Source organism: Phaethon aethereus (genome assembly GCF_964289735.1).
Source record: "Phaethon aethereus genome assembly, chromosome: 2".
Lineage (NCBI taxonomy): Eukaryota > Metazoa > Chordata > Aves > Phaethontiformes > Phaethontidae > Phaethon > Phaethon aethereus.
In genome coordinates, this window is record NC_138582.1 from 164048624 (window position 1) to 164075163 (window position 26540).

General features: G+C 41.1%; 1 protein-coding gene across 1 annotated transcript in view; it reads left to right on the forward strand.

Moving 5' to 3' along the window:
* KMT2C (lysine methyltransferase 2C) overlaps positions 1 to 26540 on the forward strand; it is a gene marked incomplete at its 5' end in the record, with an annotated part of 201819 nt that overhangs the window by 49558 nt on the left and 125721 nt on the right. The window contains 2 exon segments of the mRNA XM_081996665.1: positions 526 to 614; positions 15795 to 15933. Coding sequence (XP_081852791.1) covers positions 526 to 614; positions 15795 to 15933 — 228 coding nt within the window.

Consider the following 26540-nt stretch of genomic DNA (forward strand, 5'->3'; position numbering starts at 1 on the left):
TATGTGTCAAAATATTTGTTTCACTGAAAATAATACGTGTTTCAATTTAATTGCTTTACCGTCTTTATTCTGTAGAAATTTCTTCCAAGGATGTTGTGGATGGATCAGTATCTATTTTATAGTATGTATAACTGCTGGCCAGATTTTGAATTGTGTTCTTTCATATCTATCTATAGTTACCTCCTATGTGCAGCAAATAGGATGCTTATATCTTAAAATCTTGCCTATTTAACGTATTTTTTGATCTGTAGAAGTTTGTTATTGTATTTTAAGAATAATCAGAAAAACTTAAGGGGCCAACTGCTGGTTCAAGTGTATGTTGTTGAGAACATTGCCTAGAACAAAAGAAAGGGGAGGAAACTTCTGATTTACAAGACTCAAATCATGGGTTAGCTTAAACATTACATAATTTAGTGCTGACAATTATCACTCGAAATGAAATTATTTAAATCTTAATTTAAATTTAAAACTTCAAAAACTTAAAAATGCTTTCAGTTTAAAAAGAGTTTTGCCTTATATTTGCAGGCCTCGGAGTAGAGGAAAAACTGCAGTGGAGGATGAAGACAGTATGGATGGTTTGGAGGCAGCAGAAACAGAAAACACTGTGGAAACAGGTAATGAGAGTATAGTGTTGATGCTGTCAGGTTACTGCTTCTCACTCAGAAACGCATTTCATTATGCAGGACTTTGGTATACAAGAAATATTTCTTTAATTTTGCAGTCAGAGATGTACATTTGGGTGGATATAAAAGAAAAAACGCTCTATTATTTAAACCTATATTAATTAAATCTATTTGAACCTATTGCTTTTAAATAGTCTAATGGCAATGCCTTCATAGTGTGGATATGTAGACGCTTTTTTCTGGTTTTGCAGGTCTGTATCTAACAAAAATAAAAGCTCTGAAGCGGTAGCTGCTACTTTTAGAATACCTGCCAAAATACAGTATTACTTATCATAGAATCATGGAATGGTTTGAGTTGGAAGGGACCTTAAAGATCATCTAGTTCCAACCCCCCTGCCATGGGCAGGGACACCTTCCACTAGACCACGTTGCTCAAAGCCCCATCCAGCATGACCTTAAACACCTCCAGGGATGGGGCATCCACAACTTCTCTGGGCAACTTGTTCCAGTGTCTCACCACCCTCATAGTGAAGAACTTCTTCCTTATATCTAGTCTATATTTACCCTCCTTCAGTTTAAAGCCATTACCCTTTGTCTTATCACTACATGGCCTTGTAAAAAGTCCCTCTCCAGCTTTCTTGTAGGCCCCCTTCAGGTACTAGAAGGCTGCTATAAGGGCTCCCCAGAGCCTTCTCCACGCTGAACAACCCCAACTCTCTCAGCTTTTCCTCAGAGGAGGGTTGTTCCACCCCATTGATCATCTTCATAAGCCCTCCTCTGGCTTGCTCCAATAGGTCCATGTCTTTATGGTGGGGGCCCCAGAGCTGGATGCAGGACTCCAGGTGAGGTCTCCCCAGAGCGTAGTAGAAGGGCAGAATCCCCTCCCTCGCCCTGCTGGCCATGCTGCTTTGGATGCAGCTCAGGATACAGTTGGCCTTCTAGGCTGCAAGTGCACACTGCTGGCTCATGTCCAGCTTCTCATCAACCAGTACCCCCAAGTCCTTCTCCTCAGGGCTGCTCTCAATCCATTCTCTGCCCAGCCTGTATTTGTGCTTGGGATTGCCTCGACCCATGTTCAGGACCTTGTATTTGGCCTTGCTGAACCTCATGAGTTTCGCGTGGGCCCGCTTCTCAAGCCTGTCCAGGTCCCTCTGGATGGCATCACTTCCCTCCAGTGTGTCGACTGCACCATACAGCTTGGAACTTGCTGAGGGTGCACCCAATCCCACTGTCCATGTTACTGAGAAAGATGTCAAACAGCGCTGGTCCCAATACCAACCCCTGAGGAACACCACTCATCACTGGTCTCCACTTGGACATCGAGTTGTTGACTGCAACTCTTTGTGTGTGACCATCCAGCCAATTCCTTATACAGCGAGTGGTCCATCTGTCAAACCCATGTTTCTCCAGTTCAGAGATGAGGATGTCATGCGGGACAGTGTCAGTTGCTTTGCACAAGTCCAGGTAGATGATACCAGTCTCTCTTCCCTTATCCATTAAGGCTGTAACCCTGTTGTAGAAGGGCACCAAATTTTTCAGGCACAATTTGCCCTTAGAGAAGCTATGTTGGCTGTCACCAGTCATCTCCTTATTTTCCATGTGCCTTGGCACAGTTTCCAGGAGGATCTGCTCATGATCTTGCCATGATCTTACTGACCTGTATCTTCAGCTAACAACAGATGGTATACTAAAGGGATGACTGGGATGACCAAACATTAATGCTTCCTACTGGCTGCTTAGGAAACATGATAAATCTCTGTTCTTGCTTTTGTAAATAGTTGTTATGATAGTACCCAAATGCTTCAGTTACCAGAGGGATCTCATTGTACTGGACCGAGTACTGTTGTAGCAGTTTGTGATTCTCTTCTGGCAGGTAAAGAGTAGAGAGACAAGCAGATGAGCTAACACGTAAGATAAAGGCCATGGTGAAGATCTGGCATCTCTTTGCCAGGCACATGTTGTAGCCATTTTCCTGTTTTTAACCAGGGACTGAGTATGTGTAGAAGGATGAAACCTGCCAAGAAGGATGAAGCCATGGCCAATTGGTGGAATTTTTGTCGGTCTGACAGAAATAAGCCTTAAAAATGCATTGAGACATAAGGGTTTATAAATTAAATTAGGTGTCCCTATATGTGTAATGAGCAAAGTGGAAGGAAGTGCAGACACTAACAACAGAAGCTGACGGTCAGGGGGTCAATTGCATGGAAATGCTGGCTGAGGTAAGGGAGTTGTTGAATTACTCCCGTAACAGCGAAGTAAAGGAGGTGGAGTTGTGAAGTCCTGAAAGATGAAGACAGGAATCTGTGCTTCGTGTAGATTCATTAGGAGAACAAGTAGAGGACCTCAGAAGATGTCCAGCAACATCTTACATAGACCATACAGGAGTATGGATGCAGTGGTGAAAGCTATAAAAGAGGCGGCAGAAATTCTCCAGTGGATGGAGGATGAGCTTTGGCTGTATATGCTGGTCTCTTGCTTCTTATTTGCTAGGTGGTGAATGGTGTTGAGAAGACTTTGTAGTCAAAAGTCAAGGCTTTGGGGAGTGTCCTGAGTGTTTAGTCACAACTTGTGTTGAATTTAGGTGTTGTTAATGGTTTGTGGAGGGAGTCTAGATTAAAGCTTAATACAAGGATGTTTCATCGTTTTATTGTTGGTTGTTTTTCTGCCCCTGGTAATAAGCTGCTGGTGGTAGTGAACTTGGATGGTCTTTTCCAGCTTCTACAAGTAGGTAATTACTAGTTATTAAAGTTCAAAGTGAAAAAGTTGTAGCAGATACTTTCTGTAGAAAAACAGATTCGGGGAAAGGAAGGCTAATTCTAATTGTCCTGTATTCCACTTATTATGCTTCCTATCCCACATGCTAGAAACAGTCTTACGAAAATCAGCAAAGGGGACAGAAAGTCTTTATAAATGGTAGGTTTTGTAAATTTAAAATATGTTTAAAAAAAAAAAAGACTGAAGAAGAAATTCAAGCTTAACAACTGCTGGTACACTACTGTGTAGGGACATTAATGATAGCTGTATTTGTTGGCTTTACATGTCATTATTAACAAAGTTCCTCAACAAAGATCTGAGAGCAGTTTTTACTTTGGAGGAGAGAGGGACACAGATAATTATTTTTAAGGCTCCAAGAGTGCATATAGATAAGTCTCTCCGTTATCCTTCATCAGAATCATCCTGGCTGTCACAGAGGGCTGGTGCTCATTTCTGAAGGTACAGGCAGCAGTGGAGCACTGTGCTAGAGAACCCGATGGACAAAGACTTCTCTGGGTCTGCAGTGCTAAGCCCACGATGGTTTTGCAGACTGTGCTCTGGAGTGAAAAGAAGACTATATAGTAAATTTTACATATGTAAAAATATGTAGATCTGAAAGCCCATTTTTACAGGGGGAACCGGAATAGACTTGAAAGAGCATTATCATCTTGAGCAATTTGATAGGGACAGAATTGCAATTAAAACCTGAACACCACATGACTTCGTAGGGGTTTAATCATATTAATTGAAAAGGCTGCTGCCTCTAAAACTTACTCTAAGCACTTATGTGCATTAACAATAAAGTGTAGTAGAAGGAGTAATCCCAGTTTGTTGCTCCATGTAAAACTATGTTAATCAAATTGAAGTGTATTTATGCTCTAGTTTATGAGTTTCTACTTTGACTAAAAAGGGCTTTTATTTTGTTTTCTTGCAAATAGTGGACTTGCCAACAATTTGCTGTAGTAGTTGGCAAACCAAAACATAATATAGTAATATTACAAAACACAGAATGAGATCATCTGAACATACAAAAGCTCTTGACATGCAACTTCTGACATATGTTGAGTCTCTGTATTTCTAGCTTCTCTTCCATTGTTTGGTTCATGTGTTGAATATCATCAGTAATTCTTCTACTGTGTGAGGTTTTTATTTCTTGTTTGTTTGGGTTTGGGAGGTTGTTTCTATTTTATTTACAGAGACTAGCATTACTGTTTCCCTTTGTGAAACACTATTTTAATGAAATTAGAGAAATACATGTTATTAATGTTGTATTCAGTGTAATGAGCACTACCTTTAGGGAAGGTAGCAATGCAGGAGGAATGAGAACTTTCCTCTCAGGGAGGGAAAAAGGAGGTGCCCGATATAATCCCACCTAGAACAAAGAGGTGTTTTCTAGCTGATGTGTCTTTTGTGAGGAAAAAAGCAAGGCGGGGATGTAGGTAGTAAACATTATTTCCATTTGTAATGTTATCAGAAATGTTTGTTAAGGGGGGGGGAAAAAAAAAGCCAAAATTCTTCCAGAAGTGGCTCTTCAGTAATGCTAAAGCATGACCCTTTTAATGGCAGTCCAGGAAACAAGTTACTACCCTTAACAAAATTCTGTACTCTCGTATGTAAAAGGAGGTAGAATTGGAAGCAAAGCAGGGTAAGCCGTGTGCCACTCTGATCATTTCACTATGGGTTATTATCCCCGCCAACCACAGTGATTTCTGAGCTCTGCCCATTTTCTGCCAAGTGCTATGTTTCTTTTGCTATAAATGAAGGTAGAATTCTTAAAGATGGAAAGAGAAGGTGAATATGGAATTGGAAAAAGGAAGTTTTGGAATTTGGAAAAAATACCTGTTTGAAGCTAAGTCAACTTTTTCCTAAAAGATGGTGCTGGCAACTGCTTTGACTGAATCTGTAGGCTTCCAGCTTCTCGTAAACCTCAGGACAGGCTCCTTCCGTTTACCCACCAGCCCTGTTTCTCTTGCTGATTTCTTGGGTCCTCCCATAGTGACGGTTTTGCTTCTCAGCTTCACATTGGTCTTTCCAGGTGTCTGTTCCTTAATTTTTCTTCACTGTGTTTCCTACCAGTGATGTTGCACTGGTATTTCTCTATCCAACTGATGTTGAGCTTACCCATCACTCCAGTCATTTTAGCACCCACAGCTTCATAGCATGGTTGAGGTTGGCTGATACCTCTGGAGATCACCTGGTCCAGCCCCCTGCTCAAGCAGGGCACCAGGACCGCGTCCAGACAGCTTTTGAGTACCTCTGAAGATGGAGACTCCACAACTACCCTGGGTGACCTGTGCCAGTTCCCAGGCACCCTCACAGTAAAAAAGTGTATCCTGATGTTCAGAGGGAACCTCCTGTGTTTCAGTTTATGCTTGTTGCCTCCGGTCCTGTCAAGACCTTCCAGCCATCGACACCTTTCTACTGTTCTAGTGATCAGTAAAATAGAGTTTGTTGTAGAATACTGTATTCTCCTGTAGGTCCCCTTGTGTTGCCTCTCTCCATGAGAGTAGTTTTCTTTTGATGAGTGAGTCTCTGTAATGGCCAAAAAACCCCCGAACCAAAACACAAAAGTCTGGAAATTATGTGCCTGTGTGTGCAAATATCAAACTGCTAATATAAAGAAATAAATAATTTAACAAATATGTCCTGGTAAGCTTATTGTAGGTTTGGTGTTAGTGAATTGGCTGCTAATGAATACATGGCTTCTGCTTCTTTTTCCCCGTCTTAGTTTCAGCAGTTTTCTATACTTTATATTTTCTTGGTTCTGCATTTAAATTGACTAAAACAGAATTCTTTGTGTTAATTCTTTGATTATTCCCTCTTTTTTGAGAACACTTGTAAAATACCCAACTCCTCCTAGAATCTGTAATCCTTCCTGCCTTTGTCTCACATAAAAATGTTGACATTCAGACTCAGATCGGGGAGAAGTGCAATAAAATAAATTTATTTTAACTGCTGTGTCTCTTGGGAAACTCATACTAAGTCCATCAGTTATTTTGTTTACTATCTGTACCATGTCAACCAATTCTTAAAATAAATCAGTACTTAATAACAGACCCTTACATCCCCATGGTGTCTGGAGGCTTCAGAATTGATAATACATAAAAGAATCTGTGTGATTTCATCAACTGATAACTCCTTGCCTGCTTTATTGTGGTTAGTAATGTTATTTTCAGACCCAGTGACGTTGCCTGACCAGTGGATTTCTTGTTGGACTTCATGTTAACTCCCTGATGTCTTCCTCTAACCAGCCTCTTTTGTCTTGGGGCAAAGCACAGAAGAACCTGAAACACCTCTCAGTGGAGGAAAGTTACCTGTGTAGAAGCTGCCGGAGAATTCTGAATTAATTCAGAATTTTCATCAGTTTTGAAGCAGCCTGAAAAGCACTTTTCTAGGAAGAAAAATAATATTGCAATATCCTACTTACTAGAGACAATAACAGTAGCTTTTTCTAGCAGAGCCGCCCACTAAGACAAGTAAAACACACTGAGAGCAAGTCCTGGTTTGGGTGAATCAATGGCAAAAGCTCTTGTCAACTTGTTAACACCAAAGACCTTTTAAAATCCACTTTGTGCTTTTCAGGCAGATACGTAGGCCTCATCGCTATGTCGCTTATCACTTCTGAAATTAATGAAAGGAAGAATTGACACCACTGAGGACCTGGCCTGTAGATTAAATTTGTCCATAAATATTTGGGGCAAATATGTGCTTAAGCATGTTTTAACACAATTAATATTCCCTGTACTCATTATAAAAGGACTAGTTCCTTCTTTCTTACACAGCTGAATCCTACCTGTCTGGCCGCTGGAAAAATTAGCAGAACTGAAGCATCTTGTTGTTGTTATTACAAGACTCTTACTATTTTTATTTTGTATGCTGGTAATTTGTTTGTAATAAGGAAACCAGACACAACAGGATGTTATTTGGTATTTGCCTTTAAAACCATTACAAGCTTACTTGATAATAACATTTATCATCACGCACGCTGAAAGTGGGACATAGAGAAAACTCTGATTTTTTTCCTTCTGACCAGTATCACTGTCTCAGGTGTTTTGAGAGCAGGTGGACTATTTTGTAGTAGGTGGAATGTGTTATTTCCCAATAAATTCTAACCTCATTGAGTTTTTCATTGTGGAGGATATTTCTGAAATGCAACCTCTTTTTTTTGCTTATTTATTCAAAACTGCTCTTGCAGTTTTCGTATCAAATTATGCTTTGTTAAACATAACCAACAGGTATTGGAAGGAGTTTTCAAGGACTCAGAATATCCACCTTCCCATTGCCCTGAAGCTTAATGCTACTGCTGCTCTGTCATTAGTGGCATTATGGGGGAATTTGCGTTGACGTTACCAGTCAAGTATATTGAAGTAGTAGCCGTACACTCTTTTCCTCACTGGAAATGGTGCTGTTTTGTGTACGTTTTAGTTCTATGGACCTGCCTTAGTTTTTGGTAATGCTGTGTTGAGACCAAGTCTATGGTTTGGTAGAAAAAATTGGAGAAAAATTGAGACGCCATTCCCATCTGATGAAAATCATAGTATAAACCAGGCTGGCTTTGGAGTCCTGTAAGCATCTGCCCTGGTAACCCTCTTCTAGGTCAGATAAAAAAGGGAAGAAAGTGGGTAGAATAAACTTACTTAGGGTAATAAGAGGTACCCCCCTGCAAGGCACCGAAGACTGACCACAGAAAACAGAATGACTCTTAAATTCAGTAGTAGTGCATGTAAAAGAAGATGCAGGGGGAGAATCACCATCCTAATTTTGTATAAACAAAAATCAGCTCTCAAATAGCTATTGCTACCTGAGCAAGCGGTACTGTAGTACTTCTGAGAATTGCAGTAGCTTTTATAAGTCAAAGAAACAAAATTCTAAGAATTACTGGCCAAGGGGTAAGTGGAAAAAAGCATTAGTGTGGGTTTGGTTTTTTTTTTTTACTGTTGCTTTATAAACCTGTGGTATGACTGCATGTTGAATGTTTCCCATTCTCCAAAAAGACGAACAGTAATTGGGAAAGTACAGGGAAGGCCAACAAGTACAACAAGAAGTAAATAATAGCTTCTGTGTGGGGATCACTTAAGGTAAAAGACTTCAACCTGAAATGATATGTCAGGAGGAATTTAATAGGGTCCTGTAAAATGATGAGTGGTATGGAGAAAATGAACAGGGAATGATGATTCATTTTCTTTCGCAACACAAAAATTAGGGAACATCGGGTCATGTTAGAGCACAAACATAGGTGCGTTTGCACTCAGCATCTACTTAAATTACAGAATTCATTGCTACTGGATGCTTTGGGCATGAAGATTTCAGACGAGTTTCAAAAAGACCTGAACAAATTAATGCTAAAGTAATCACATCAGTGCTGTTGAATACCACCCCTAGCATTGGAAGTTCCGCGGTTGCGGATCGGTGGGAGCTGGTTATCCATAATATGGTGTCTTGTGTTCAGAATGACTGAAATTATAGTTTAAATGGTCCTACATTGAAAACCTTACTTTTATTTTATAACTGGTACAAAATTTACAGAGAGTTATTTTCTGTTTAAGTAGGAGTTCTGTTTGAATGAAAAGTATCAAAACACACACTGAAATGTACAAAAACGAGTAACTGCAGGCTTTCTTCTCATCTCCATACAACAACTGCCACAGTAAGTAAACCACCGCAGTGTCCTTCAGGTAGGAAAAAATAGATAAATGGTGGTGTTAAAAGAAAATACAACATGTGCAGCACTTGCAAAAAATTCCAACAAAACGCTTCTGATGCAGTTGTACGTTCTGTTGTTTATTGTTGTGAATAAAATTTTACAGCATTGACTTAAGACGAAGAAAGTAGGCCTCTCTGTGGGGAAATGGTTCTTCCATGTGGTTATTACCATCACACTCAAACTTCAGTATGTTTTTTTCCCTTTCTCTGCCATGGTTGTGTTTTTAGCAGCCAAGAAGAGATGGCTACAAACTCAGTGCAGCCCAAGTAATGGCAGTAGCTGTTAGCAACCATCGCCCTCTGCTTGTCCTTCACTATTCCTTGGCCTGGCTTGGCGATGTCTGGAGGGCTTGCAGGTGATCTGCATGGGACGGGTTAGCCGCAGCGTGTCCGTTTGTTCCCTGACTTCATCTGCTAAACCTATACATACGGAGTTATAGTACGTGAAAGGTTTTCTGTATGCTGTCTGTAGCAGTTCTCAGATAGTAGCAGGAGAAGTGGTATTTCTGTTGTGTCCTGAACAGTAGCAGGGCGAAGAACTCTACTAGTGGAAACTTGTTTTGTTCCTAAGTTAGGACGGTGAGTGAAACTTGATAATTATAGTACGAGATAGGCATTTTAAATTAATAGTTTACATTCCCTTGCTAAGATTTCTTTTCATGTTGTTACTAACACTGACCTCGTTTCTTTATCTGTCTCAGCTACTAGAAACTAGAGCATTTTGGGGTTGCTTGTACTTTTGTAGTCCTGTACCAGGCTGTGTAGAACACCTTGTCCTGTTAGCCATTTTCTGCAGCAGCATACCTCTTTTTTTTTTTTTTTTTTTGTGCAGAAATAACAATTGTATCTACTGGTTAAACGCTTGTTACTCCCTCTTGGAGAATGTCTCCATAAGCAACAATTGAGACCTCTGGAATGTCCCTGCTGTGTTTGGTGATACTGGTATTTTCCAGCCTGCAATATTTTCTGTTCTTACTGAGCAAAAGACATTTGCTTCGTTGTCTACCAAACTATCAGTAGGTCTGACAGTAGAGTCCCAACCAGTAAACTGGTTAAACAGTCAATTCATTGCACCTAAACAGCAGTAGAATAGTTATTCTATGTTTATGACAGCTGTTTCAATTTTTTTTCCGGTGTCACTATATACTGAATATTACAAGATTTTAAAGGAGGGGTTTTTTTGTGGCAGAACTCTTAACAGTATTTTCAGTTTTTGACTTGGAAAATAGATTCTAACTTTAAAAAAAAAACAACTTCTGGATATGCTCCTGTCTTGTCTTTGCCTGATTGCCATAGCAGAGCCCACACGTATATCTCCTCGTCTTGCTGTAGGTTTACCCAAGTGGCTTGTGGAATATCATCTTGTGATTACTAGAAAACAGAAAAGGTCCGTTTGTAACAAAAGAGCAGTTCAGACCTTTAGCCGGTGTTGCTTCATCACTCTCGCTTCATCGCATCCCCAAAGAAATCTGTGATCATGTAATAAAATTCCAGTCATCACCAGTCTCCTCTTCCTCACAAGCGTGTGTGTGATGGTCTGCAAGGGAACCTGCCGCAGGCGGGCTTGCAAAAACCCGGGCTGCCACCTGTGAGTCTGCATGTCCCGGGCATGGCTGTGCCTTAGAAGCTGCTCTCCCTGTGTCTGAAGATAGAGCAGGAAAAGAGGAAATTGTCAACACAGTTGTTACTCTGAACGCTATAAATCTCTATATAAGAGAGATTCCAAATAATTCCAGCTAGTGTGAGGGAAGTGGGTAATGCATGTAACTGTCTGAGAATGGTATGTGCTGTTTGTTACTGTCGTTGAGTATTCGCTGAGTTTTGCTATAGAAGGAGGAATAAAAATAATTATTGAGAGGAAAATGTTGACTGCCTAAAATACAGAACCTTTGTAGAGATTTTTTTTTCTCATTTGAAAAATTTCAGATTACTTCATTAGTATTATAAAACCTAAGGACTTGTCTTTTCAACCCATATGCCAATGTATACATCTTAGGCAAATGCGATGAAAGTCTTACTTAAAAGAGAAATTTAATGCACATGCTGTAAATCTTACTAATCTTCATGACTTCGCTGCATATCTGTCCCCAGTCATGTTAGGTTTTTTTGTTGGTGGTTGGTTTTTTCCCTACTATTTCATATCCATCCTTGGAGAAGCTCAAAAGCCATCTGGGCATAGTCCTGGCCAACCGGCTCTGGGTGGTCCTGCTTGAGTGAGGGGTTGGACAGGGTGACCTCCAGGCTGCCTCCCAGCTTCAACCATGCTGTGATTCTGTGAAGGCTACATGAGTTGTAAAGCATATGGAAGTCTCAACCCTTTTGGTGGCTCATGTGGATAGGAACTTTACTCCTTGTAGTTTTGGGTATTTCTTTTAACCTTACAAGAGAAGGCGGCTTTCTGTCCTCACCAGTCAGGTAGGGAAGAACTATTGATGTAATTGTCTTCAAATAATAATAAAAAAATTAAATGCTATGTTTCCTAATATTTTCCTAATGTTTTAGTACAGGATAGTGACATAAAAAAAAGAAGTTAGAGACATTTGGGAATTATGCAATTAGCTTTCTTAATTTCCAGTTCCCCCACCAAGCCATTACACATGGGCAAGACCTTCACTGTGATAGTCATGAAAATAGGATGCAAAATAAAGCCTTATATATGAATCTGCAAATGAGCTTCACATTTATTAATCATTCATGGTTCCTTCATTCCCAGAAGCTTCAAAGTAGGATGCCATAACCAAATCTGGTGACTGTTTATTAAATACAGAGAAAAGCAGTTAATGTATTGTGCCAGATGCTTCCAAGAACACCTCTGAGGCAGTGATGAGGCTATCTGCTGTCCCTTTGCCGTGCCAGTGCTGGACTCCCATCTCCTAGGAGTTTGACTCATGAAATCCGTTACTTCTGTTCTTCCTTAATCATTGGTGAGCACCGTGTTTTCAGTCTTCCAACGGCATGTTGAGACGCAGTTTGGTTTATTGCAGAGGCAGCAGTTGCGATGTCTCATTTACTATGATTTGGGTCCCTTCTTTTCTAGGGAAGCAAACAGCAGGGGGAAAAGCACCAGAAGGATGTAAGCTCATATAGTCATTGTGTGTAGTGAAACAATCGGTGTCTTCTCACACAGTCCAGAGTTCTTAAGAATGAGTTAGTGCCCATGAACTTTGCCTTTCCAGTGTCATGGGTGCCCATTAATGTATAATGAGATGCAAGCTGGCAAAGAATAAATGGCTTTTGCTTACTTCAGAGTTTTGCAGGCACACAATAAAGCAGAGTTCCTTTTCCAAAGTTTGACTAGGTTAAATAAAGTTGCCAAGATGGATCAGATCAAGGCCACAATTTCTGGTGGTATTCCTTGAGCATTTCACATGTCGTCGTCCCGGGCTCTGTTGTGGATTTTGTTGTTAGCGATTTGACGTCTGCCTGTCTTACAGGTGTTTATGTTTTGTGCTCCCCATTGAGGTTGTATTCAGAAATTTGGGGGTTACTTGCACAAAATCATTCTTTGGATGAAACATCCTTTGGAAACACGCTCCAGACCATTATGAATGGCTCTGCTGGACAGTGCCTGTTTTGGGAATCCTCATCGAGGAATGATCGCAGGGATTGTTTGTTCAGACATGCCAAAAACTATGGGTGTGGGCTTTTGGTTTATTTTGTTTTGTTTTCTGTATGGAGCTATTTACTATTACAAGGGGTGTATTCCCAACAGGATATTTATTTAGTGTCAAATGATTGTCCAGCATTTTTTTTTTTTTCTTCAGGTTAGGCTGGTGAAATGGGTTTAACACAAGCCATTTGGATTTGAGACAGGCAGTGATTTTTGGGTGTTTCAGATGTCCAAAAAACATTTCAGATATATGTTACTGAGTAGCTTAACTGAAATAGGTGAAGCAATTCCAGTTTACATCCGCTCAAATAAATATCTGGCATACCCAGTCATGAACAGGACTCTCTTACTCTTTTTCTTCTTAATTTTGTGGTTCTCTTCAGTATGTTTTAGATGCCTTCTTTGAGGGTTTTAAACATTATGCACTGTCTTCCTAAATAAGTCCACTCTAGGTTAAAGAATAATTTTACTTCGATCTCTGTGCATCAAGCAAGAAAGATTTCCACTTGTCCATGTGCTGTAGTGGGCATATTATTTCAATATTGTAGGCCAAGCTGTGCAGTTCCATGTTCTGAGGATTTTCCCCTCTTTTATTGTTTTTATAAATAAGATTAAGGCTTGTAGCAGGTTTTGTACATGCCCACCCATGTCACAGATTCTTCTACCCATCCATTTCTCCACTTGAAGCATTTATCCTTTGCAATATTTGATTATATCTTGCCATGTTGTGTATTAATTTTTAAAAAAAAGAATGTATTTTCTGCTTAAAACTTCTAAATAATCTGTTCCTTTACTCTCACTGGACTTCTTTGAAAGAACTGTATGTACTGACCTCTTAGCTCAAACACAGGTTCACTGGGAGTTCTAGCTGGTGTGCGACCCAGGTGCAGGACCATGGTCTGGCTCTGCTGTGGGGACAGCTGTAGCAGCCCTGAGCACTGACAGGACGAGGCAGTAGTGTCTTTACCTGGATATGCCAAAGAACATCTGCCAAAGTCCTATGATCTTTATGTTATTTCGCCTTCAAATTCAAGGTACAGCGGAGTGCAGAAATACCAAATTTTATTGTTCTACAGCCTTGACCTTTGTTCCTGTGCATTCTGATGCACTCAGAGCAGCACGCGGCCATGTCCTCCTGGCAAATCCCTGACTTGCTCCATGCAAAGGAGAGAACCAAACGGGAATAGGATTTAAGTTGCACAGACAGTGGCAGCTTGGTGTTTTGTGTTTCTGAGCAGAAACAAACTTTCTAGGCAAATAGAAGCATTATCAGCTGCAGATACATATATTTCTGTCTAACAACCAATCTACATTAAAAGGATGATGCAAAAATTGCTTCTGTTCCAGCAGTTCGGAATGAACTTTAAGCTGGCATAAATCACGTCCTTCCTTCCTTCACCTCCTTAACCCTGTGCCAGCATAGAGTTAGTGTAATCAGGAATGAGCAAGTGCAGGAGACTGATCAAAGTTAAAGCTAATCTGTGAGGGAAGAAGGCTTATTATACCCTTATATATGAGTGTGCTCACCCTGACGTGTGTTCGGGGTGACAGAGCAGGTGTACAAGAGCAGATGTGGGGAGAATTGCCTGAAACTGCAACCTCGTATGGAGAGTTTGTCATTGAGCAACACTCCCCCTGCCCCATTCCTCATTACTTACTGAACACCTTTAGTTCACAGTGCCGTGCTGCGTTATGGACATAACTTCCTAAGCAATTCGCTTTCATGTTTTAGTGTGGTAGGTTGACCCTGGCTGGAGGCCGGGTGCCCACCAAAGCCGCTCTGTCCCTGTCTTCCTCAGCTGGGCAGGGGGGAGAAAATATAATGAAAGGTTCGTGGGTCGAGACAAGGACCGGGAGAGATCACTCACCAGTTACCATCACCAGCAATACAGACTCGACTTGGGGAAAATTAATTTAATTTATTACCAATCAAAGCAGAGTAGGATAATGAGAAAATAAAAAATAAATCTTAAAACACCTTCCCCCCCACCCTCCTCCCTTCTTCCCGGGCTCAGCTTCACTCCCCATTTCTCTCCCTCCTCCCCCCGAGCGGCGCAGGGGGACGGGGAATGGGGGTTGTGGTCAGTTCATCACACCTGGTCTCTGCCGCTCCTTCCTCCTCAGGGGGAGGACTCCTCACCCTCTGCCCTGCTCCAGCCTGGGGACCCTCCCACGGGAGACAGTCCTCCATTAAATTCTCCAACGCGAGCCCTTCCCACGGGCTGCAGTTCTTCACGAGCTGGTCCAGCCTGGGTCCCCCACGGGTGCCGTCCTTCAGGAACAGGCTGCTCCAGCCCGGGTCCCCCCACGGGTGCCGTCCTTCAGGAACAGGCTGCTCCAGCCTGGCCCCCGCGGGGTCCCAGGTCCTGCCAGCAAACCTGCTCCAGCCGGGGCTCCTCTCTCTCCCCACGGGGCCACAGGCTCTGCCAGGAGCCGGCCCCAGCGCAGGCTGCCCACGGGGTCACGGCCTCCTTCGGGCATCCCCCTGCCCCGGCGTGGGGCCCTCCCCGGGTGCGGGTGCAGATCTGCTCCCCCGTGGAGCTCCATGGCCGCAGGGGCACAGCCGGCCTCCCCAGGAGCTTCCCCAGGGGCTGCCGGGGACCCTCTGCTCCGGCACCTGGAGCCCTCCTGCCCCTCCTGCTCTGGGCTGGGGGCTGCGGGGCTGCTCCTCTCACAGATTCTCACTCCTCTCTCTGGCTGCCATTGCTGTTTTTAAGGCTTTTTTTCCCCCTTCTTAACTCTGTTCCCCCAGCAGCGCTACCACCGTCACTGACGGGCTCGGCCTTGGCCAGTGGTGGGTCCATCTTGTAGCCGGCTGCACTGGCTCTGCCGGACACAGGGGAAGCTTCTGGCAGCTTCTCACAGAAGCCGCCCCTGCAGCCCCCCCACTACCAAAACCTTGCCAGGCAAACTCAGTATGTCTGGCTAGGTGTGAAGGATAATATTTTACTACTCTCTTATTTTGTTGTGCCTGAGAACATAGTTACATAGGTTAATTATCTAGAAATAAAATGTATGTTTGCAGTGTGAGAGAAAGCTTCCAGTTGTTTTTGTAGTCTAAGTAAGTAAATAATAAATAAATATTGTTCTTATTTTTTAAACAGAAGTCAAAGAGCAGTCTGCAGAAGAGGATGCCCAAACGGAAGTGGACAGCACCAAGCAGCTAACACCAGTCCTTCAGCGCTCAGTATCTGAGGAGTCTGCAAGCTCCACTGTCTCCGTGGGTGTGGAAGCTAAAACCAGGTTAGTGGGCGAGGAGGCCGGTGCCGAGTCAGGGGCAGGGCTGGGAGTCAGTACTGGGGTGCAGAGTGCTTGGAGTGCAGGCTTGGGACATGCTACTGGCCCATTGAAGTACCAGCAACAGCAGCCTGTGCTTGAGACTGATGGCTTAATTGGCGTATAGGGAGATCAAATGGGATTACTGAAGCTTTCCTACTGAGAAAATGGTGTATTAGCAAATCCATGTAAAGTTATTTCTGACGTTTCAGCTTGTATGGCTATATTTTCAGGAACAAAGTAAAACAAATCTCTTGCCATTTCTACTGTGTTCTTCCTTATTTCAGAATTTGTAACACAGAAAATAATGTTTGTATTTTTTTTAACATTTTATCAATATAAATTACTCCAAAATTAGTGAAAGTATTAATTATATTATTTGAAGGAAACCAAAACGTGCGGCTTGTTATCACCATTGAAGCAGTATCACAGAATTCTAGCAGAGCTCCTCTGTTGAAGCTCTGATACCAGCTTTTAACCCAGTAGCAGGTCTCTTCTGGTGCCGATTGCTGTTACATGACAGTTACAGGTGTAATTATATTTTGACAGACTTGGAGAGAATTGTCGTCGTTGTTTTATTTCCTCTTAATCCAACATAGAGCATATTTCCATGCACAAAAAATTACTTCATCTACTTGCTGCGTATTATAATTTTCATGTTTTACCTGCTCACAGACTTCTTGGGTTCTAGTAGATACTTACCTTCTTACATAGAATTTCTGTTAAATAAATCTTATGTATACACCTGAATGAAATACACAAAGATTTCTGTTTTTAATGGAATTTTCCAAAGCTGGTATAAATTGCAGTAAATATATAGAGCAGCTTGAACTGAACAGCTGTTTTGGTTCTTTATTTGACCCTGTTCTGGATCATTTGCAAAAGTTTTAGTTTTTCAAAAGCTGCTTCATCCGCTCTCTGTTCTTCTCAAGGTTACTTTCTTGCTGTTATCACGAACAGCTGATTACAGCACTTTCCCTAGCCTTAAACTTGTTTCTTAAAAGCTGGACAAGAGTCGTCTTAAACTTCTACATGGTTCTGAACCAGCCCTTACTTTCCCTCCACTTTCCTTCTAACTGAAAGCATTGACTTCAGTTAGTCCAGATTGAAAGGCTGTTATGGGCCCACTGCTTTGGCCGATCAAAGCACTAAAAAGCTAAGAACTATTAATTTTTAATTAAAATAACAACGATCAGACCCTGTCTCTGACATTTCGGAAAGAAACGTATTAAGGAGATGTGAAACAGTTAATTTTGGGGGTGGGTTAAGCTGCGACAGGGAGTCATAGGTTTCTCTGATCCCACATAATTTTGTTTCTAGACTTAGATGCTGAATTGGTATTAGTTGCAAAAGTCATTGATCTCCTCATAACAATGGAGAAAAAAAATAAGCCAGGGTTTTTTTTTTTTTGGCAGTGTGTCTAGCAGGAGAAAGCCACTTTTGATCTGTGACTTCTTGATCAATCATCCGTATCCTTGTCTATGGTGTGCTGCCACTGCCACTGAGCCCTGCAGGGCCAGGAGGACTGGATTTGGGTGGCTTAACTCCGTTCTCTTGGGAGAAAATATGACATGTGAAGTAACATACATGTTTGGTTGTGTAATGGTCGGAGGAAATGTATCACAATTTACTATGAGGTGTGACGCCATAGATACTTTTTAGATACTTTAAACTTTGGGGAAGCGGTTTAGAAGCTGATGTCCAAATTGATCATACTGATCAACTTTACCTCTTTTGTAAGCTTTTCTGTTTCTATTTTATACTATAAGTAACTTAATCCAATGGAAATGTTTATATATATTTATGAAGAAGTTCAGGTATGTGAGACATAGGAGAATTATGGGTGTATATTATAACAGACAGTGCAGAAATTGCCTAGAATACAGAAAAGAAGCAAAGCCTCCACCAGAAGTAGATGCAGATGTAGGTGGAGCTACTTTTGCATCACTTTTTTCAGAGTTGAGTATAAGACAATTCTGTGTTTCTGGTTTTGGTAGTGAAGGTAAAGGAGTTGAGAAGCACAGGACACAGGACATAAAATGAAGTCTTCTACATGAAATAATTAAATAATTTGCTACTGAAAAATAGTGATTTTAACATAGTAGCATAGATCAGAACTGGGATGGGGATTTCAGTAGCTGAGAGATTAGCCAAAGCCTGGCTCATGTGGTGTTTTTCTCTGGATCCTTCCTGAGACTGAGGATAAATAAGACCATCCAAGAGAAAGGCAAGAGAGAAGGTGGTCAATGTTGGAACCTTTCTGAGGTGGGATATGGGAATCCAAGAGAACTACTTGCTGCAAATAGGATTGGGAGGGGAATTTAAGAACAGATTCAGGATTGATGCTGAGAGAGCAGTGTGCTAACAATCATTAAAATAAATAGTATCTGAGCCAAACTGGGGTAGGGAGGCTGAAAGGGGTGAACCGTGTGTGTGAATGCTCAGAAGGAATGAGTGAATTATTGACCACATGTGGGGAGGGGCAATAACATCAAGAAAAGATAAACTATCAAGCCTGGCAGTGGTAAAAGTAATGCTGCCAGCTCTTACATATCATGAGCGTCATGGGTTTTGGAGCCTTTTCCTTCGGTTGTTCCCTTTTTCTTTTTATAAGCCTTGTGCGAAGCTTCTGTCAGCCCAGGACTTATGGCTGAGTGGAATCCAGCTTCTTCGAAAGGAATCTGCCGCCTTGGTTTGAGCTGCCTGCAGAGAGCAGGGGAAGTGCAGCCCATGAGGCAGGCAAGCAGCCAGAAACCGGCTGTGACTTACAGCAGAGCCCACTTCTACCTTCCTCCTCTGTTTCCCACATTGTCAACTCCAAGCATTAAAAGCTAATGAGACTGGCCTAGAACCACAATTTCATAAAAGAACAAAACACCTTTTGATTCATTTTACTTTCTGTCTACTTTTGGAGACTGTAAATTACATTAATTGCACATTTTCAATCCTTTTGCCATAATCATGAAGACAGAACATTCTTAAAATAAGTAAGTAGAAGCTGAGATTTTCACACAGCTTTTTTTATTTTGGTACTTTGGTATGCTAAATATTTGCTCTTGTGAGACTGTCACTAAAACCTATAAAAAAAACCCCTGGCAACACACCTTCCTGCTTTCCTGCTTCACTTGTAATTGGACAAAGCATGTAATTTTCATTCCAGACCAATTGCACTATTCCCCCTTATTTTGCTGCTGCTACTAAGATCAAATTTGGAGCCTGGAGATGGAGGCCTGGGGTGCTTTATTCCATCAAAAAGAAGTGGTTGGCGAACATCTGTTGACTGTGTGAACAAAGAAAATTGCGAAAAAGTAGCAGTGAAATTCTTTATCTTTGTTCTATATCTTTTTCTTTTTCTTTCTCTTTTTTTTTAATCTTCAGAGAAAGCACATTATAAAACTTGCAACACTCAGTGGAAAAAGAAATTGTGGAGTGGCAGATGAGATAATCTGGACAGAATGACACTTCAGTGATGGAAGGAGAAGCTAGATCTTTAGGCAGGAGGGAGATAGATGAAATATTTAATATTAAAAATATGTTTAAAAAAGGTTAAAACTGCAAAGTAAAGCACATATTTTAGGAGATACAAATATTAAGATTAATTTTGAAACTGATTATTTCTTTTCATGCACATGTATTATGATATAGTTTGTAATTTTATGTGAATGTTTTTCTACAAGAATTCTTTCTGCAGAGAATGGACCTTATGCACAAAACAGGGCACTTGAAGTCATTGCAGAGTTTTGCCTTTACATTTTCAGATCTAGATCCTTGTAATCACTTACAGTATTTTCCTGTGAAGTCAGTGATTGACTTTTGTATCTGCAAAGTGGATGTAGCATTCCTTCATGTTAGAAAAATAAATTATTTAATAATAGTGAAATAATATTTCAGCATATATCAGTGACCAGTCTAGCTCAGAGTGAAATTACTAATTTGTCTTGCTAGGAACAATTTGAATATTGTCAGTAGGTAAAGACTAAGACCACACACAGAAAAATGAGAAAAAAGTTAAATGCTTACTTGTCCATCCTGTCTCTTCATGCGTTGACTGAAATGGTCTCAAGGGAAATGGTCTCAAGAAGAATTTTATGATGGATCATTGTTAAAGCAGCTCTATCTCAGATTCATAGGGCAGGAAGGGACCTTTGGAAGTCATTTAGTTCACCTCCTTTTGCAGGGCAGATATCTACAGCTGTCATTCCTGACAGAAGTTTACATAAACTGCTCTTAAATATTCCGATAATAAAAACTCCAGATCTTCCCTAAACAGTCCCTTGCAGTCTCTTCTTTGTTTTCACTGTTGGAAACACTTTACTCACATCTAACCTACACTCTCCTCATTCTGGGTGTATCCCATTACTATTTGTACCATCTGCCAAGGATAATGGAGGAGAGATTTCTGTAAAAGGCTCTCAGCTTATTTCCCCAGCATGCTTTACTTCGTAACAGAAATCCCAAATTTGTTCATACTTTCTTTGTAGGTGATGTTTTCTTGAGCTCTGATTCTTCTCACTGTTTTGAGTTCTCTCCAGATGGTCTGCGTCTTTCTTGAAGCACAGAAGGCGTATTGCACAAATGGGGACAAAGAAAGGTTTCACAGCAGCCCTGATCCTGCCTTTTTCTGAGGTTGAACAGTTGACATTGTGACGATAATGTGTTTAATGCCATCATGTAGAACTTGTGCCTTGTGGGATTTGACACCCATGATCACTGACATTCATGATCAGGCCTTTAATTTGCACAGACCTTTGCTCCTTGAATTAATCTGTTACATAAGATCGTCCAACCACAGAAACCATACTTAGAAGTGTCTCCTGCCCTATGTGAGCAGGTGCTCCAGGTTTCTGGAGTCCCACTCTCAGCCTCTCACAGATGCTTTTTGGCAGTTTTGCTGTCTCTCATCCTGCTAAGGCTTTGTGTCTCCACCTGGGTCTGTCCTGCTGCTTGCGTGCAGCTGTCCTGCCACTGGTGGGCAACAAGCCTAGCACTGGCAGGTCAGGTCTGTTGACTGGACAGACAGATTTTCTTTCCTCTGAGAGGTGGCAGTCAGACAGAGAGAAGCATCCCATGAGCCGGATTTCATGGCTGGCAGTCCGTCAGAGCATGCTGGAGGACTGATAGCAGTACTTGTTATGCAGTGTCCTGTGTAGGCCAAGGTCAGAAGGGGATGGGATGCCTACTTTGTCAGAGGATTGCACAGATATGTGGTAATCGCAAGTGATGTTAAGAGTTTGGGATCTTTAGTTCTCTTCCAGTGTTGAGTGAATACAGCGTCTTCTCTCATTCCTTCCAAATGTCACATTTTCTGGTTTTTGCCTTCAGCTTTCTTTGTCAGAATCTTGTCTTTTTTCATGTTGTTGACTCCTCATCATATTCCCATTCTCTTTACTTTCCTAATCCTAGTCTCTGCTCATCAGTTCTAATCATGGTTTCAATGTCCACTCAGTTTTGGTTTCTTCTTTTTTGGCTCTTCACCCGATCTCCATTTTCCTTCACTCCTTCTCCAGTGGCTCCCAGACAGGTGTTTGTGACATGGTATTTCTTCTCACCCCTTTTTCTCCATTTTCTTGTTCATGTTCCTTGTCAGCTAAGGCTGTGTTCTCTTTCATAGAACCATAGAATCATTAAGGTTGGAAAAGAGCTTTAAGATCATCAAGTCAAACCATCAACCCAACACCACCATGCCCACTAAACCATGTCCTGAAGTGCTACATCTACAAATTTTTGGAAACACCTCCATTGATGGTGACTCCACCGCCTCCCTGGGCAGCCTGTTGCAATGCTTGACCACTCTTTCAGTAAATAAATTTTTCCTAATACCCAATCTAAATTTCTGTTTGCTTTGTGTGGTCTGTATTAATGCCTCACAGTCAATTGTCCTGTTTCCCCATCAGCTTCCATTTCCCTCGCACAAGCAACCCTCTGTCATGCCCTGCCTCTTTGTTTCATCACTCCTCCTTTGCTTCCATTTCACAGCTGACTGAAAATACAGGCAATTTAAATGACAAAATCTGGATTCACAGCATCTCTAAGCTGTAGTTGCAGAGACAATCCCTGTGAGTCTCTCTAACCTTTGCTGGAAGGGTGTTCGTTCATGGAGTAAGGGTGGTGCATATGGAGCCTGCTTGCATGGAGGTTCTGAGAGAGAATGGAGCGTGCTTAGGGAGGAGAGAATTTTTGACCTTGTAGCTTCGATGTGCTAAAGCTTTGCTTGAGCATGTGCGATCTACTTGGTGAGGTTAAAAACATTTGGAGAAGCAAGTTTGGACTAATTTTCATAGGATTACAGAAAGTGTATTACAGAAAGTCTATCTGTAACTTCCAAAGTGAATATAGTAAAACTTGAAAAGTTTCACAGAACAGCAGAAAAGTTGATCAAAGATTCGGAGTAGCTTCCATTTAAATAATCTAGGATGCTTCAGTCTATTAAAGATTGTAGGAGGAAGAAAAGAAACTTTAAAATCATACAGCACGGGGGGTGTGGCTGTATCTTGACTATTCAGTTTCGTTTAATGCAAGAAACTGAGGGTTGTCAAATGGAACTTCGAAGGGCCAGATGCAAAATAAAAGGAGGTGATTCTTTGCACAGCAGGTAGTTGTCCGGAGTGACATGGAAATCCTTGCCAAAGGATGTTGTGGTATTGCTGAAAATTTATGTGAGTTCAAGAGCAGTCTGGACAAGTTCATGAAAGAGAAACTGAGAATGACTGAATATATAGGAATCGCAGCTGATCAGGGAGGCCCTGAACTGAAAGTACTGGGAGGCATGGGTAGTATCATATGTTTGTGCTGCTCTTCAATATCCTCTGGGCATCTGCTTATCCTGTTTTGAACACTGACCATACGGGGCTGGATGAACCTTTAGTCTGACCCAGCACAGTTTTGAGTAAAGAGCCGTACTCTCTTGTGTTTCATCTCTTCTGTAAACATTATTTTCAAATAAAAGATATGAAATCTAATTATGCGAACAACATGTTTTTCCATTCCCTAATGTGACTGAACAATTTTGATGAAACTTTCTTGAAAAACTACTGCTTAAAGCCAACTTGGTATATGTTAAATTTCAGCAATTTTCAGGTAGTAAGACCCTACTTAGTGTTCATATGAAGTTGCCTCCTAAGAGGTGCTGCGACCTCTGCAAAATTTATGTGGTTTTGGTGTGATCTATGTTGGTTTGCCAGAAGAGGAAATTTGGCTTGAACAGACAATACTTTCTGGGCACAAGGCACACTGAAGATCCAGGCCACAGTACTTTTTATTCTTTGGGTTTTATCATCCAGAGGTTAAATCACCTCTCAAAACTGCGTGAAGTATCACCTTTCAGGTATGCTTACAGTTGCATTCTGTATGGGTTTTTTGTTTGAGAGTATGAGTCAGTTCAGATGGACGTGAAAGAATTCTAGATGGCCTTGGAGTAGACCTCTAAATTCACTCTATTCAGCACTGGCATTCTGGTAAACCCCTCCTACATTTAGGGTATGTGAAATCCTAACTTACCTTTAAACATTTGTTTAAATTATAGCTGACACATATCGATGGTGAATAAGAGCATATTTCCATATTTTTTAAATTTTAAAATGTCAGTAAAATGTGTTGTTTTGGTGGTGGTGTTTGGAAGGTAATGTTTTCTTTCTTTCAAATGAGAGGAGTATCATTAAGTTGATTATATGGCTGTAGAGCTCCAACTGTGCTGGTTTGAAAAAATTGGAAAGCAATTATTGTCTAATGCAGTTTAATTGCTTTGTGCAAATGTAAAAGTTGTAAAATTCTTCACCTGAAGTTCATACAAACAAACTCCCACCCTCCTTTTTTTAAAGGATTTGTGCTGCATAAATTAAATACTCGTTTCAAAACCAAGTCTGTGTAATACTGTCAAACCACTTCAAACTTTCAAGTTGTTCTGTGATTCAGTTTCCTATTAGAAGGAGAACACTTCGCATGTCGAATGCTTAAATATAGCTTGCAGCTGAGAACTTTTGCGTCTTTCTCTTTGTGGTATCTGCATGTTGCACTTTTCATCCTTCTCTCTCCTTAGTATCATTTATTCAGAAGGTTTATTTGTTGGGTTGTTAACCCTGTATCAATGTGAAGTTGTTATGCGTCACCTAATGAGTTTTATTCTGTAGTTTCGTTTCAAGCTTCTTCATTATTGAGGTCAAGATATGTACAGGATATTTAGATAAAGCTTAGTCTAAAACCCTGAGTTTTAGAATAACTTCACCTCTGTGAATATCCCACGTATATTAGAACTCACACTGATGCAGACCCCAGGCGTTGTTTTAAGCCAGAAATCTTCTTTTCTCACTTAAAAAGCAGCTTGTGGGTCCTCATTTGAATTTACGTAAATGATACAATGGTGCATCTTCACTAAGGAGAAAAACAATTTACTCCTTAAATAACACAACATAAAATGAGAGTCAAGGCAAAGTTGTTTGTGCATTAGCACAACTTGGCATAGCTAAATAAATAGAAGGTCCCCTGTAGCGTTTAATTTAGCCTTTTAACATATGTTAAAACTGCTAACAGGGTTAGGGGGGAGAAAAATTCTCAAGGCCAATTCTCATCAGTCTGCTTCGGTAATCAGTACAGACGATGCTCTGAAGTTCTGTTTTGCTCCCAAATATACCATTTCATTGTGCTGAGCTTAGTTTTAATTGTGAAAAATACATGTTAAAAACATTTTACATTTCTGTAACAACTTTGCCAACATAACCCAAGGTTTTATGCTTCTCAATTTCACCTTTCAAGAGTGCTAAAGTGAGTGTGAAAAAGACACCCAGAAGGCATTTCCAGACACTGAGGAAAATGATTTCATAATTCCTTTAAAAACAAACAAACTCATAGCAAAAATTAAATGATACCCTCTTCACCTTCTTTCTCAACCCAAACCATGAATTAAATAGATCTTTATTGTTATGCTTTCCGATTTTTTTTTTTTTTTAACTGTGGTTCAACCATTATCATGGCAAATGGCAGTAGGGATCATCTGTAACTTAGTGTTTAATGTTAAGGTGATGGTTATAGCTAGTGGATCTTACTGGAACTGCCATGCTTTGGGTTTTCTCAGACATAATCCGTTGCCTTTCCCTGGTTAGACAGCAACAATGACCTCTGCTTTTAATGATACTGATTGAAAAGGTGAATGAATGCACAGTAAAACTTATTTGATAATTTGTGTCCACAGTAGGCTGGGAGGGATTTGAGAAAAGGTAAGATCAGGGCATCTCTCAAGCTGAATCCATGAGTTTGTATTTCTCTGGCTGTTGACAGCTTCTGTTCATCTCTCTGGGATGCTTGGATTTGCCTGTGCCTGTTCTCCTGAAAGAAGGGACCTTTAACACCTCTCTGCAGAACAAGCGGCTACAGGATTTTCTTTAGTCTGTCTCCTTCAGGGTTCAGTGCTAAAAGGGTTGTATAACTTCAGGTGTCTTACGGATTGACACACTCAACACAGACCCCTTGCTGCCTTCCTTGGCATTAAGCTTTATGAGGATCCTGGAGACACGGAGGGAAGTTACCGCTAGGAAAATGGGGAAGGGAAGTTTATTCCCCCAGCTGTATGTCCAGAGTTGCAGGTGGATAGCAGTGCCCTATATCATTGCAGATTGTGGGGCCCTCCACCCAGGTATGAAAAACGGGCAGGAGAGTGAGAGATCACATCTGATACTGTTGAGGGTCACACTAATTCACGTGGACCAATATAAAGATTTCCACCAGCTGCACAGCATGGTACTCATGCAGACCCAAGTGTAGATCTGTGAGATATGGGACATCGCATAAACAAAACATGTTTACATAAGTCAGACTGCACATCTGCTTATTGTTAAGGAGCCTTGGCTGACACAGGATACCCCAGTGCCATTTCCCAACTCAGAAGGATCCAGGAGGATCTTCTGCTTAGTCTTGGGAGTATAACTACAGCAGCACTTGGTGGGCTTGAAATGTTGGTAATCCTGACGGTCAGCCTTAGAATTGTTCTGTTTTAAAAAAATAAAAGATTTTGGGACTGCCAATTATACCTTGATTCTCTAATTGAATAGAGAATTTGCAAGCAAGCCAGAAGATGTTTCTCCTTCTCTGGTTGTAATTTAATATTGTGCAACTAGTTGCCCAATACTGCATGTGTTGAAATGAACTCCTTCGAACGGGAAAGTCTGTGTTTTAGAATGAGCCCTAATGACTGTGTGTCATCAGTCAAGTAGAGGAAATAGTGACTGTTCTTCTCTCTTCCTCTAGGATTAACTGGCTGGAGGGCATTTTGTTTTCCTTTGTCGGGATGTGAACTGTGGAGGATTGTAGCATCTTAGATTCTTGTCAGGGGGTTGAGTAAATTCTTCATGAGGAAGAGGCACTGATCGGACAACTTGATGAAATAAGAACTTGTAGAGGAAAATGGCTGGGCAAAGTGCTGAGATTGACATGTTTCTTGTTAAAAAAGGCATCTTTCTAACAAGATCCATGTCTGGATCTCCTCTCATGGCTTGGTAGGAAGAGACATCAGCTTCAGACATTAGCCTTATTGCCTCTTACTGCATTCCCATAAACCCAGTTGTATGTCTGGTTTGTTCTGTACA